Source organism: Alosa pseudoharengus, unplaced genomic scaffold (genome assembly GCF_046254945.1).
Source record: "Alosa pseudoharengus isolate Yale_2024_CS ecotype anadromous, Long Island Sound unplaced genomic scaffold, YU_APseudo_1.1 YU_APseudo_1.1_scf_12, whole genome shotgun sequence".
NCBI lineage: Eukaryota > Metazoa > Chordata > Actinopteri > Clupeiformes > Clupeidae > Alosa > Alosa pseudoharengus.
In genome coordinates, this window is record NW_027468587.1 from 7,775,767 (window position 1) to 7,785,766 (window position 10,000).

General features: G+C 42.8%; 1 protein-coding gene across 1 annotated transcript in view; it reads right to left on the reverse strand.

Moving 5' to 3' along the window:
- Positions 1-6,317, reverse strand: part of zfpm2a (zinc finger protein, FOG family member 2a) — a 146,476-nt gene extending 140,159 nt beyond the window's left edge. The window contains exon 1 of the mRNA XM_076279372.1: positions 6,106-6,317. Within this exon, the coding sequence (XP_076135487.1) occupies positions 6,106-6,145 (40 nt within the window). The 5' untranslated portion in view covers positions 6,146-6,317. The remainder of the gene's footprint in view (positions 1-6,105) is intronic.
- Between the last annotated feature and the right edge of the window lie 3,683 nt (positions 6,318-10,000).

Sequence of the window (10,000 nt, forward strand, 5' to 3'; positions counted from 1 at the left end):
TAATAATCGATCTGTAACAAAATCCATAAAGGAAGGACAGTGTCTTTGTTGTGGCTGTCCAGTGGAACAAATGGTGTTGTGATCCAGGAAGGGGGAGAGATAGAGAGGAAACTGGTGGAGGAAGTGACCTCCACCTTTTGAAAGGAGAGAGCTGCGCTGTACTGCGCCACGCTAAGCCAGCCCTGGGTCACCCTGCCCTGGCCTTGCCTGGCCTCTCCTCTTCCAGCTTTCCTGAGACGCAGTGCAGCTCCGGGTCTACGCTGTGGGCTTTTATGCCCATCACCCCCAACTCCATACCCATGCACCTCCCCCAACTGCCCCCCCCCCCACCACCACCACCACCTCCACCCTCCCACAAAGGCCCCGAGCTCATCAGCTGGAACAGCCCCGTCCACAGGAAACTCACACTGACACGCTAAGGCATGGCATGCTATGCAGCGGGCTTTGCTAATCCCAGTTAAAAAATAAGGCATTAAAAAACAAAAACAAAGTGATACGCCTCTGTTCAGAACCTTCTGCTTGACGGAGCAGAGTTTCAAATGATAACAGCTCCTATCCTTGGATAAACATCCAAAAGATTTTTTGTTTTCAAATGGGCCGAATCGCCTTTACATTGCATTGCGTTTGCGCGCGCTCATTTGCATAGGATAATATCATGGCATCAGAAGGGACAGACTGTGAGGCGAATGGCGCTTCTTCTGCCGCGGCGCGACTGATGCACAACACAAGCTGTTATTGGCAGCCAGCAGATGTTGGAGAGGAGGATGGCACGCCAGCGACATTCTTCATGTGACACGAGAGAGAAAAAAAAGAAAAAGAAAAAAAAAAACATCAATGGACGCAGACGAGCGCTGTGGGGGCGACGCACCGGGCGAAGAAGAAGTTCTTAAAACGACGAGACGTCGAGCCCTCATCCCCGAGTGCAGGCTCCTGTCGGTTGTCGCTAAAAAAATCAGATCCATTGGTGCCAAAACGAGTTGAATGCAGGATTTGGGGTTTTGAGTCGACTCAGCTACGCTTAGGGACACTGGGTGGCACTTCATTTAAGCCACCACACCACCGCTGGCAGAGCGAGGCTATTTAGACGGGAAGAACCACAGCAATGGAAACAACAGGCGTTAAAAAACAACAACAACTGCGTTAGCAACCACAACACAGCTGGCACACAAGTGCTAATGCAGGTGCATGTGAACAGACACACACACACACACACACACAGCACTCACGTGCTAATTCACACAGACACACTCACACAGACACATAGGGACATACAAATACACATGCGTGTACACACACACATACACACTCACCCACCCCGACATGCACGCACACGCGCGCACACACACACACACACACACACACACACACACACACACACACACACACACTCACCCACCCTGACATGCACACATACACACATACACACACGCACACAGACACACACTGACACACACTCACACACAGACACAAACATTTGCTTTCTTTCACACCGTCGGAAACGAGCGGCTCATTGGAGTGGTCTGCCCCGCGCATGGTGCGCTCGCCAGCACAAAGACACACACACACACAGACACACTGGCAGCCAACTCAGCCGACACCCCTCCTCTCCCATGCCATTCTAAGTTCTCTCTGATAAATCCCGTCCCCAGATATGAGTGTCACCTGATACAGCTAACCCATTTCTGATGGAACACTATCGGCAGGCACTCCATGGGCTCTGCAGATAAATATCACAGAGCCCAAGATGACGAGCAATCAGAGAAATACACATAACGAAATTACATGAGAGTAGGGACTCGGCCATGAAGCATTCTTGGACATTCGTGTGTGTGTGTGTGTGTGTGTGTGTGTGTGTGTGTGTGTGTGTGTGTGTGTGTGTGTGTGTGTGTGGGAGTGTCTATTCCTTAGATTTCTCCGACTGTCTCTTCCCCGTCCTGTTTATTCCACAGAAGTGACTCAGTCTCTCGCAGGCTGCTGGATTGATGGTGCCAGCATGAGAGATCACACTGACTTGTGATGGCAATATGTCCTCCCAGCTGTGCATTTCTCACATTTTTTGCTGTGAAATATCCAGGTACGTCCGAATATCTTTCACTCGCCACGCACATACACACACACACACACACACACACACACACACACACACACACACACACATACAAACAAGGGCCATTATTGTGTAAGAAGCCATCAATGCAATGTTGTTCCATCAGCCATAATAAGGGTTTGTAGAGCAAAAAAACATTTACTTTAGAGAGAATAATTACGGAGCTTTGGGCAAGTGTTTCGGGGTTGAACACAATCCATTGTCCCAGGCTGATCTCCAGCAAAGGCCAACCTCTGGGCTGATCCGCTTGGCTTGAATAAGTGGGACCGACCGCCATGCTGATATCCGCGCGGTTTACAGTGCAAACGCTCGCTCGCCACAACGCCGGTGCAGAGGTGAAGTGCTCAGTCAGTTTAATAACCACATTTGGCATTAGCCTGTCTCCAGTGTGCGCTGCTTACGACCGTTTTAGCAACATAGCGCGCGCCGGTCCCTACATCATCCAGAGAGGCTGCTCTTCTCCCGGACCGCGACAGCACACCAAACTTTAGGGGCCAATTTTACAGAAAAATTACCCAGAACGCACACAGTTTCAATTTAGCAGCCGTCGGTATCTACCCCTCCCTTATTAAGCATCAAAACACATTTCTCTACACTGACTAAAGCAGTGCTATGGACACTGCAGACCGAGGGGGTGGGGGGGGGGGGGGGCAGAGAGGGGGAAGAGGGGAGGAGAGGAATAGAGAGGAATAGAGAGAGGGAAGGAGAGGAGAGGATAGAAGAGAGGGGGGAGAGGGGACAGAGGTGCAGCCAGAAAAAAGAATCCACACATCAGGCTACCGCTAATCGCAATCCACCCCACATCAGCAATATTTTCATCATTTTCTGTCATAAATTTGGCCACCGCCGCCTCGGCGCTGGCTAACAATCTGGGCAATTTATTGGCATATTGGCAGGGGGCGATAAGGGCTAAAAACAACAGCAGCCAGCAGCTGGGCCACAGAGATGAGTGGATAACACTGATATGTGCTCCCATACAAAACACCTCCTCTGCTATCTGCGCTCCCCATCAAACTCTTATTACAATAAAAAAGTGTACAAGGCTTTTTTCCCCTCTGCTTTGTCCAAATAAGGTAGCAGGGAAGATGAGGTGTGTGTGTGTGTGTGTGTGTGTGTGTGTGTGTGTATCTGTGTGTGTAGGGGGTGTATGATATGGAAGAAAGCAAAAATATATATTTAAAAAAAAATCAGATGTAACGTTTCGGTGCAAAAAAACAACGGGGGAAAATACATAATTTATCATGGCATTATCGGGATATCCAGGCAGCCTAATCAACGACCACTGAGTGACTATTTTTTGCCTTATCATCCAAAGTGGTGGAAACGGAGAAGGAATTATCAGGCGGCTGCAGATTGCTGGGTTGGAATTTTAATGGTAATAATCGGGCCTGTGATGGTATATCTGCCCGGCTTATCTTTCCCATTATCTGAACCTATCTCCCCAGTCATCGGAGCAAATTAATGGTGCTCTTTCAGCATTGCCTTTTTATCATCGCTCCGAGAGCGCCCAAGGGGAAAGAATAAGCAAAATATTAAAATACTGCATAAATCACAATTTCAGATAACGGACCAACGTTTGGCGGGGAAAAACTGTGCCCAACAACCTTTTTGTCCTTTAGAATGACTTGTCTGTGCTGACTCTCTCTCTCTCTCTCTCTCTCTCTCTCTCTCTCTCTCTCTCTCTCGTTCTCTCTCTCTTTCTCTCTCTCTCTCTTTCCCTGTGTGCTCTGCCTGAGCTGGCCTTTTCCTCTTCTGCATGGGCAGAGGGGGAGACACTACTGTAGGCTCAGTCTGACCTTTCTATTTTTCCCTGCCGCAAACTTTTCCCCGGTTCAACAGCACCGGCACACACACACACAAACAGACACATAAACACACACACACACACACAGACACACACACACACATACACACACACACACACACACACACACACACACACAATCTTAAATGTCTAACATATGGCTGAAACCCTTTTTTGCCCCAATGGTAACACGATATAGCATCATCTCATATCACAATGTATTGTAATTTACACAGCAGTTAACCGGATGATGCAATAAAAAAATAAAAAAACACACAAATCAAACTAAAATATCTCACAAATAAAAAATACTTTTAATTTGTTATGTGGCCCTGCATCAAAGAATGGCAACAATATCTTCTGAGGCCAATGAATAAGCAGGTGTATCCATGAAACCACCAGCACAGTGCCTGTGTATCATCGAATTAGACTGACATCTCATACAAACATCTCATACAAACGATTAGGTAGAAAGAAAATGCACTCTTTACGACTTAAGGCGTTAATACACAGTCCATTTCTATGTTGATTTAAACACAAATTCTCCACTAAAATACTGAAAACACTGAAATGCAAACTTGAACACTAATTTGCAGTAGTGTCTGAAAAATGTTCCATTAAAGTGCCGTGTTCCTGCAGTATACCATCATATATGGCTCAAATATTAATTTCAAGACGAGAAGCGATATAAAATTAAAAACAGTAATTCTACAAAATGACATCAAATCAAACAACCAGCATCTGTTTGCATCCTGAAGAGCAAAACAAAAACAGCAAAAGAGAGAATTTATGAAGACATTTGTAAACACAAATAGGTTCAGAGCATGTGCCCTCTCACAAATCGGTAGCCACTCTGAAACGGCCCCACAGGAGAATTTGACTTGCTCCTCAATAAACGACCCCTGAACACAGAACACTGTAAATTCTCCCCTTCACTTATAGAACTGCCTAACAGCAGTCGATAGACTAGGTCATGCAGGTGATCAGATGCCCCAAACTCTGCTTTGGCATTGAAATATTTTTACAATACTGGTGAGTAAGGGACATTAGAACTTTTGAAGACCAGCACACACTCTCAACAGTACTCTCAACAGAGTGTCGTAAAATGAATTAGTTGAAAGAATAGAACAGAAAAAGATATGAGACATAGCACTTTAAAATCTACAAAGACAAATGGCCATATCCTTATAGACAATTGTTGATATTTTTTAAAGAATCAAATATTAAAAAAAGAATTATACAAATGTTCTGTGAGGCTTGGTTTTGCCTAACTTGTTAAAATATATCACAATGACGACTTGACAATTATGTTTTGCCTCATTTAAAAATAAATGTAAATAAAATAGTTATTTGAATCACACGCCACAGCGACAATGTTTTATTCAGAAAAATGTTGCCTGTTATTGTTTAAATTTTGTAGTGATTTACATTAACAGATAAAATGTCAATATAATATTAAAAGATTATAGCATGATACTAGGGTCCTCCTGTGTGTGTGTGTGTGTGTGTGTGTGTGGTAGTGGATGTGTCACTGTGTTAAGAGTAGTATATAATATGTAATAATAGGCCAATAATTTACTGTTCTACATGATGTTACCTCAACACTGTATTTCCGCAAACAAGGTGTTTGCACTTTTGACTTTTTTCTTGGCCTATTGCAGAGATCGCCATGCAGCTGTCAACAGGCACAATAACACTGAACTTACAATGTTGTGCACATCAGGCTAGTGCTACCATTTTAGAAGTCATATTATGAGATACAACTGGATATTGGATGACGTATAAATCTAGTCAGTCCCTGTCAGATTTACAGACGAGTTATCGTTATTATTCCTACTACAATTCATATTTTTTTGAAAATGAATTGGTTTGGGCGTTATAAGGTTGTAAAGTAGCATACATCCTGTTATAAAGTGCCAGAATGAACCCTTGAAAACCCAATTCGTGTTTAAAGTCCGCATAAAATTAAATGGAAAATACATTCATTCAGCTTTAGACCACAGCATTTTGTCATGTCGAAAGTGCACGAAGGAGGACATGCAATAACCTACAGTATAGGTTCAACTATGTCAAAAGTCTGCCAGTAGCCTACCAGCCACGAAATAAACTCAAATGTCATTTTTCAACTTTTCTTTCTACTGACCACTGCACGTATGGACACACAACGCATTAAGAGGCATAAAACTTAACCTACGTTTGATTTGCCGTGGGTTGCTCTGTTTCCTTCGGGACATGCCTGCTATTAGCTGGTCAGTGGATCCAGGTGTAACACTGACAGATCGATAGGTTTTGTTTCATCCAAGCGCCGACGGGGTTTGAGGTGAAATTGAAGAGAAAATTGTGACGTTTGGTGGTCACTATTATTCACAGTGTCTGTCGCTCCGTCTCTTCCCTGTCTCCCTGCTCTCTGGCTCGCTCTTGCTCTTTCACTCACTCTCTCACTCACTAGTGTTCTCCGAGATGAGGCTGCACTGTGCTGCGATCCGCACGGACTGACTGAAGAGGTGAAGGCGTTTCGCGGTTTTGTTTGAAGATAAGGTTTGTGCCTCCCCGGGTACCGTAGCTACAGCCACTGAACTTGACTTAGCCATGTGCCGCTAAAATGTTGACTCTGCTTTTCACTTTCCTTAGATGTGGAAGAGAAGGTTAGCTTGTTTCTCTTTTCCCCATTAACATGTTTATTTAAACCTTTGCAGCATGGCAGTCTGTGTGCATCTGGCTTGTGGCAATGGAATCAATTTAGGGCAGCAAAGTCACCTTTCTTAATGGCAGGAGGGCCTAATTATCAGGTGCATGGATGTTTGTAATATTATTATTGTGGTTTGTCTGTATTTTACATTATTGATTTATTGTGTTTTTTTTAAATTTATTTCGTATTTACTAAAATTGGAACTGGAAATAAGAAAATCAAAAAGTAAAATGACAATTGACTTTGCATGTATGAAGTGTATAATTATTAAATCAGAATTATGGTACACATATCTTAACAAACCAGTGAAATTTCTTGGTCAAATATTATGAAGTCTACAATATTTGTATGTATAGAGAGAAAATGTCAACGCAAGAGGTAAATGCAGTCTAATTTCTCTGGGCCCTCTTATAGCACATTTATTCATGTCTTCTTCATTTCTACACTTATTTTCACTTTCATTTCAATCCTCCTTTCAGTGTGCCAATTTAACGAAATATACATGTACAATTGTCATATTTGCAACTAAATGTATGTTCATGCCTGAAACTGTGAATGTGTATTGTTTTACATACATTAACATCAAATAAGATATTATTCACTTCACATAAGATTGCAATGCAGTATTATATTAAGCCTTTTGTCACATAGCCTGTGTAAATTGTCTTTGGCATAGCAGGCCTCTGTAAGTGACAAGAGATACAATATCTTTAAGTTGCGTCCTTGTCCTTACTCTTGGAGTATGTCTTTTTTTAATATATTCATCGTTTTCATTCTGCACACCTTTTTATTGTTACAACCATTTAAAACTGTCAAACAACATACGCCTAAATATTGTCCCCCTGCCTCGCCCATTCACAAGTTCACTTAACTGAACAGTTCGGTTTCTGAACAGTTCAGCTTTATCTGTGAATGTGTGCCTTAAGTTAATTGACTTCACAGTCGTATCTCCCTTCAAATGCTTGCATTTTAGAAGCTGCTTTTTCTTGGACTGATTTTTAGGAAGGTTCAAAGACAGAAAGCTGTGGGCATTCTGTCACACACACTGATCCACATGTGGCTGGTGACTGATTGGTTATTTACCTAATATTTACCTCCATCATCTCTCTACTCTCAGCAAATGGTGATCTCATTGATCCTGGTGAAGAATCAGAAGAAGCTGATCATGCAATGGTTCAATAGTATCAGGTAACCTCAGCAAGCCAGACTGTTATCATTTTGACTTCAAAATGTATATACCACAATTATCTATAATGTTATGAAGCATTACCCGTACTGCAGAAAACCCGAACGAAAACAATGATTTACAAGCAACTGTTTCCTCACTGTAAACATGTTCTAAAATATCATTTTAGAATTCCACACACGACTTCATACAGCATATTTCAGATCAACTGACAGCGAGCCCTTCGGCGGTCACAGTTTGCAAATGTATGTATATTAGAGGTTGCTGAGCTGTTCCATGTGAGTTGGACCAGCACTGAGGCCAGTGTGTTTGGTCGTGCAGCTAATGGGAATTATGCACAAGTTCAGAAATCCAGTAACTTTTACGTCATAAAAAATCCCCTTTATCGTCATTACTCAGATTTTAAGTATCGTTCCTTAAACAGTTGCAGGGACTGGAAATCGCCCCCCACTTCAATTAGCCAGTTGAACTGCCAAGTAAGACAAGCAAGTCGCCTGTGAAATTATCTTGTAACCCAATTCCCGGACTTTGGAACGGAGTCATGAAACTACAGCATAATTTCAAGGGGTTAACTAGTCAACGGTGCTGCACCTTGAGGTGAACGGTTATCTCCTCCACAGCAGTTCTCTTCTCTCTACTTTTGACTTATACTCTGGCAAGGATGGAGACTAACCCCCCCCACCCCCCACCACCACCACCACCAACAACAACCCCCAACCTCCATGCCCCCTCCTCCCCCTCCTTTTGCATCCAAAAGCCAGATGGAGGAAGTCATGGTGTCTGTGCCATCCTCAAATAAATGAACTTCTTTCCCAGCTTCAGTTGTGTACTGGAAACCCCTAAACACGCACCTCAGAGACATCACCCCATGGGTGCGGCTTTTCATCTTAGCTGACCTTTAAATGGTGTCTGATTGTGCCGTTCCCCCGAATGTGGATCTGCATTTGATATTGCGCCATTATTTGCCATGGCTGTGAGAGACTCATTTCTGAAACAGGCAATCTGGCCCCTTGATGACGAAAAGTATGAAATCCTGATTGCCTGGGCGCCTTAATCCTCGGCTCCATTTCCGTCTCGGGGGGCTGGGGCTGGGCTGGCTTTGGCCGCCAGGTTCATTTACAGGTAAATAAACGGTGAGTGAAATTCCCCTCAAAGGAAAAAGTTAATTCATGTTTCACAAAACCTGCAATTAGTGTATACATTTTATGAGTGCTGCCTTAACATCCGGCATCTGAAACTTTAAATAAGAGCATATTCTGGCTCTTTGTAGTAGTAGTTGTAGTAGTAGTAGTAGTAGTAGTAGTAGTTGTTGTTGTTGTAGTGGTTGTAGTAGTAGTTGTAGTAGTAGTAGTAGTTGTTGTAGTGGTTGTAGTAGTAGTAGTAGTAGTAGTAGTAGTAGTAGTAGTAGTAGCAGTAGTGTTTTGATTTGTTTAAATTAAATATTGTTCATTGAATGCATTGTGCAAGAACTGTAGTTGTAGTATTATTAGGAATTTGGTTATTTGCCTCATTTTCACAATAATGAATGCACTTCATGGGGTTCTTTCAACTGTGTGTGTCTGTGCTAAATGCCCAGTAATGTATTTTGGCAGCTAAATGATTGTGATCACTAAGACTGTTATAGTTTAAATGGGAATAACAAATATTCTTGTTTCTGTTTATTAGACAGTGTAATGCTGTACATTTGATCATTCTTTATTAATAAGCGGTAGTTGATCGGACAGACAGTCTCACATAAAGTGTTTTTGGCAGAGTTCTCATCTGTGATTTGTTGCACCACTCCACTTTGTGAGATGTTAACTAGAGAGCACTATGACCTTGCTGTTCTAACAGAAAGCACACTTGTCCTTAGCTTCAGTGGCAGGCCATCAAAAGCTTGTGTGATTTGTGCGGGCGAGTACCTGAAAATTAATTAACTGACTCCAGGCGAGTCTGACATCCTTTGCCCCCCCCTCCTCCAACACACACACACACACACACACACACACACACACACACATCCTCAACCTCTCATTTTTTTCATTGATCCAAAGTTGGATTACACATAGGGGATTTTTTTAATTCAGTGGAAGCTATATATATATGTGCCAGGAATTAACAGAATTCTTAACCAATCAATAATTGAATCAAAATGTATAGCTGTGGGATATGTAATTGCAACAAGGAAAAGGATTGCTGTATGCAAATGGAGGAGGGTATTATCAGGGATGATCA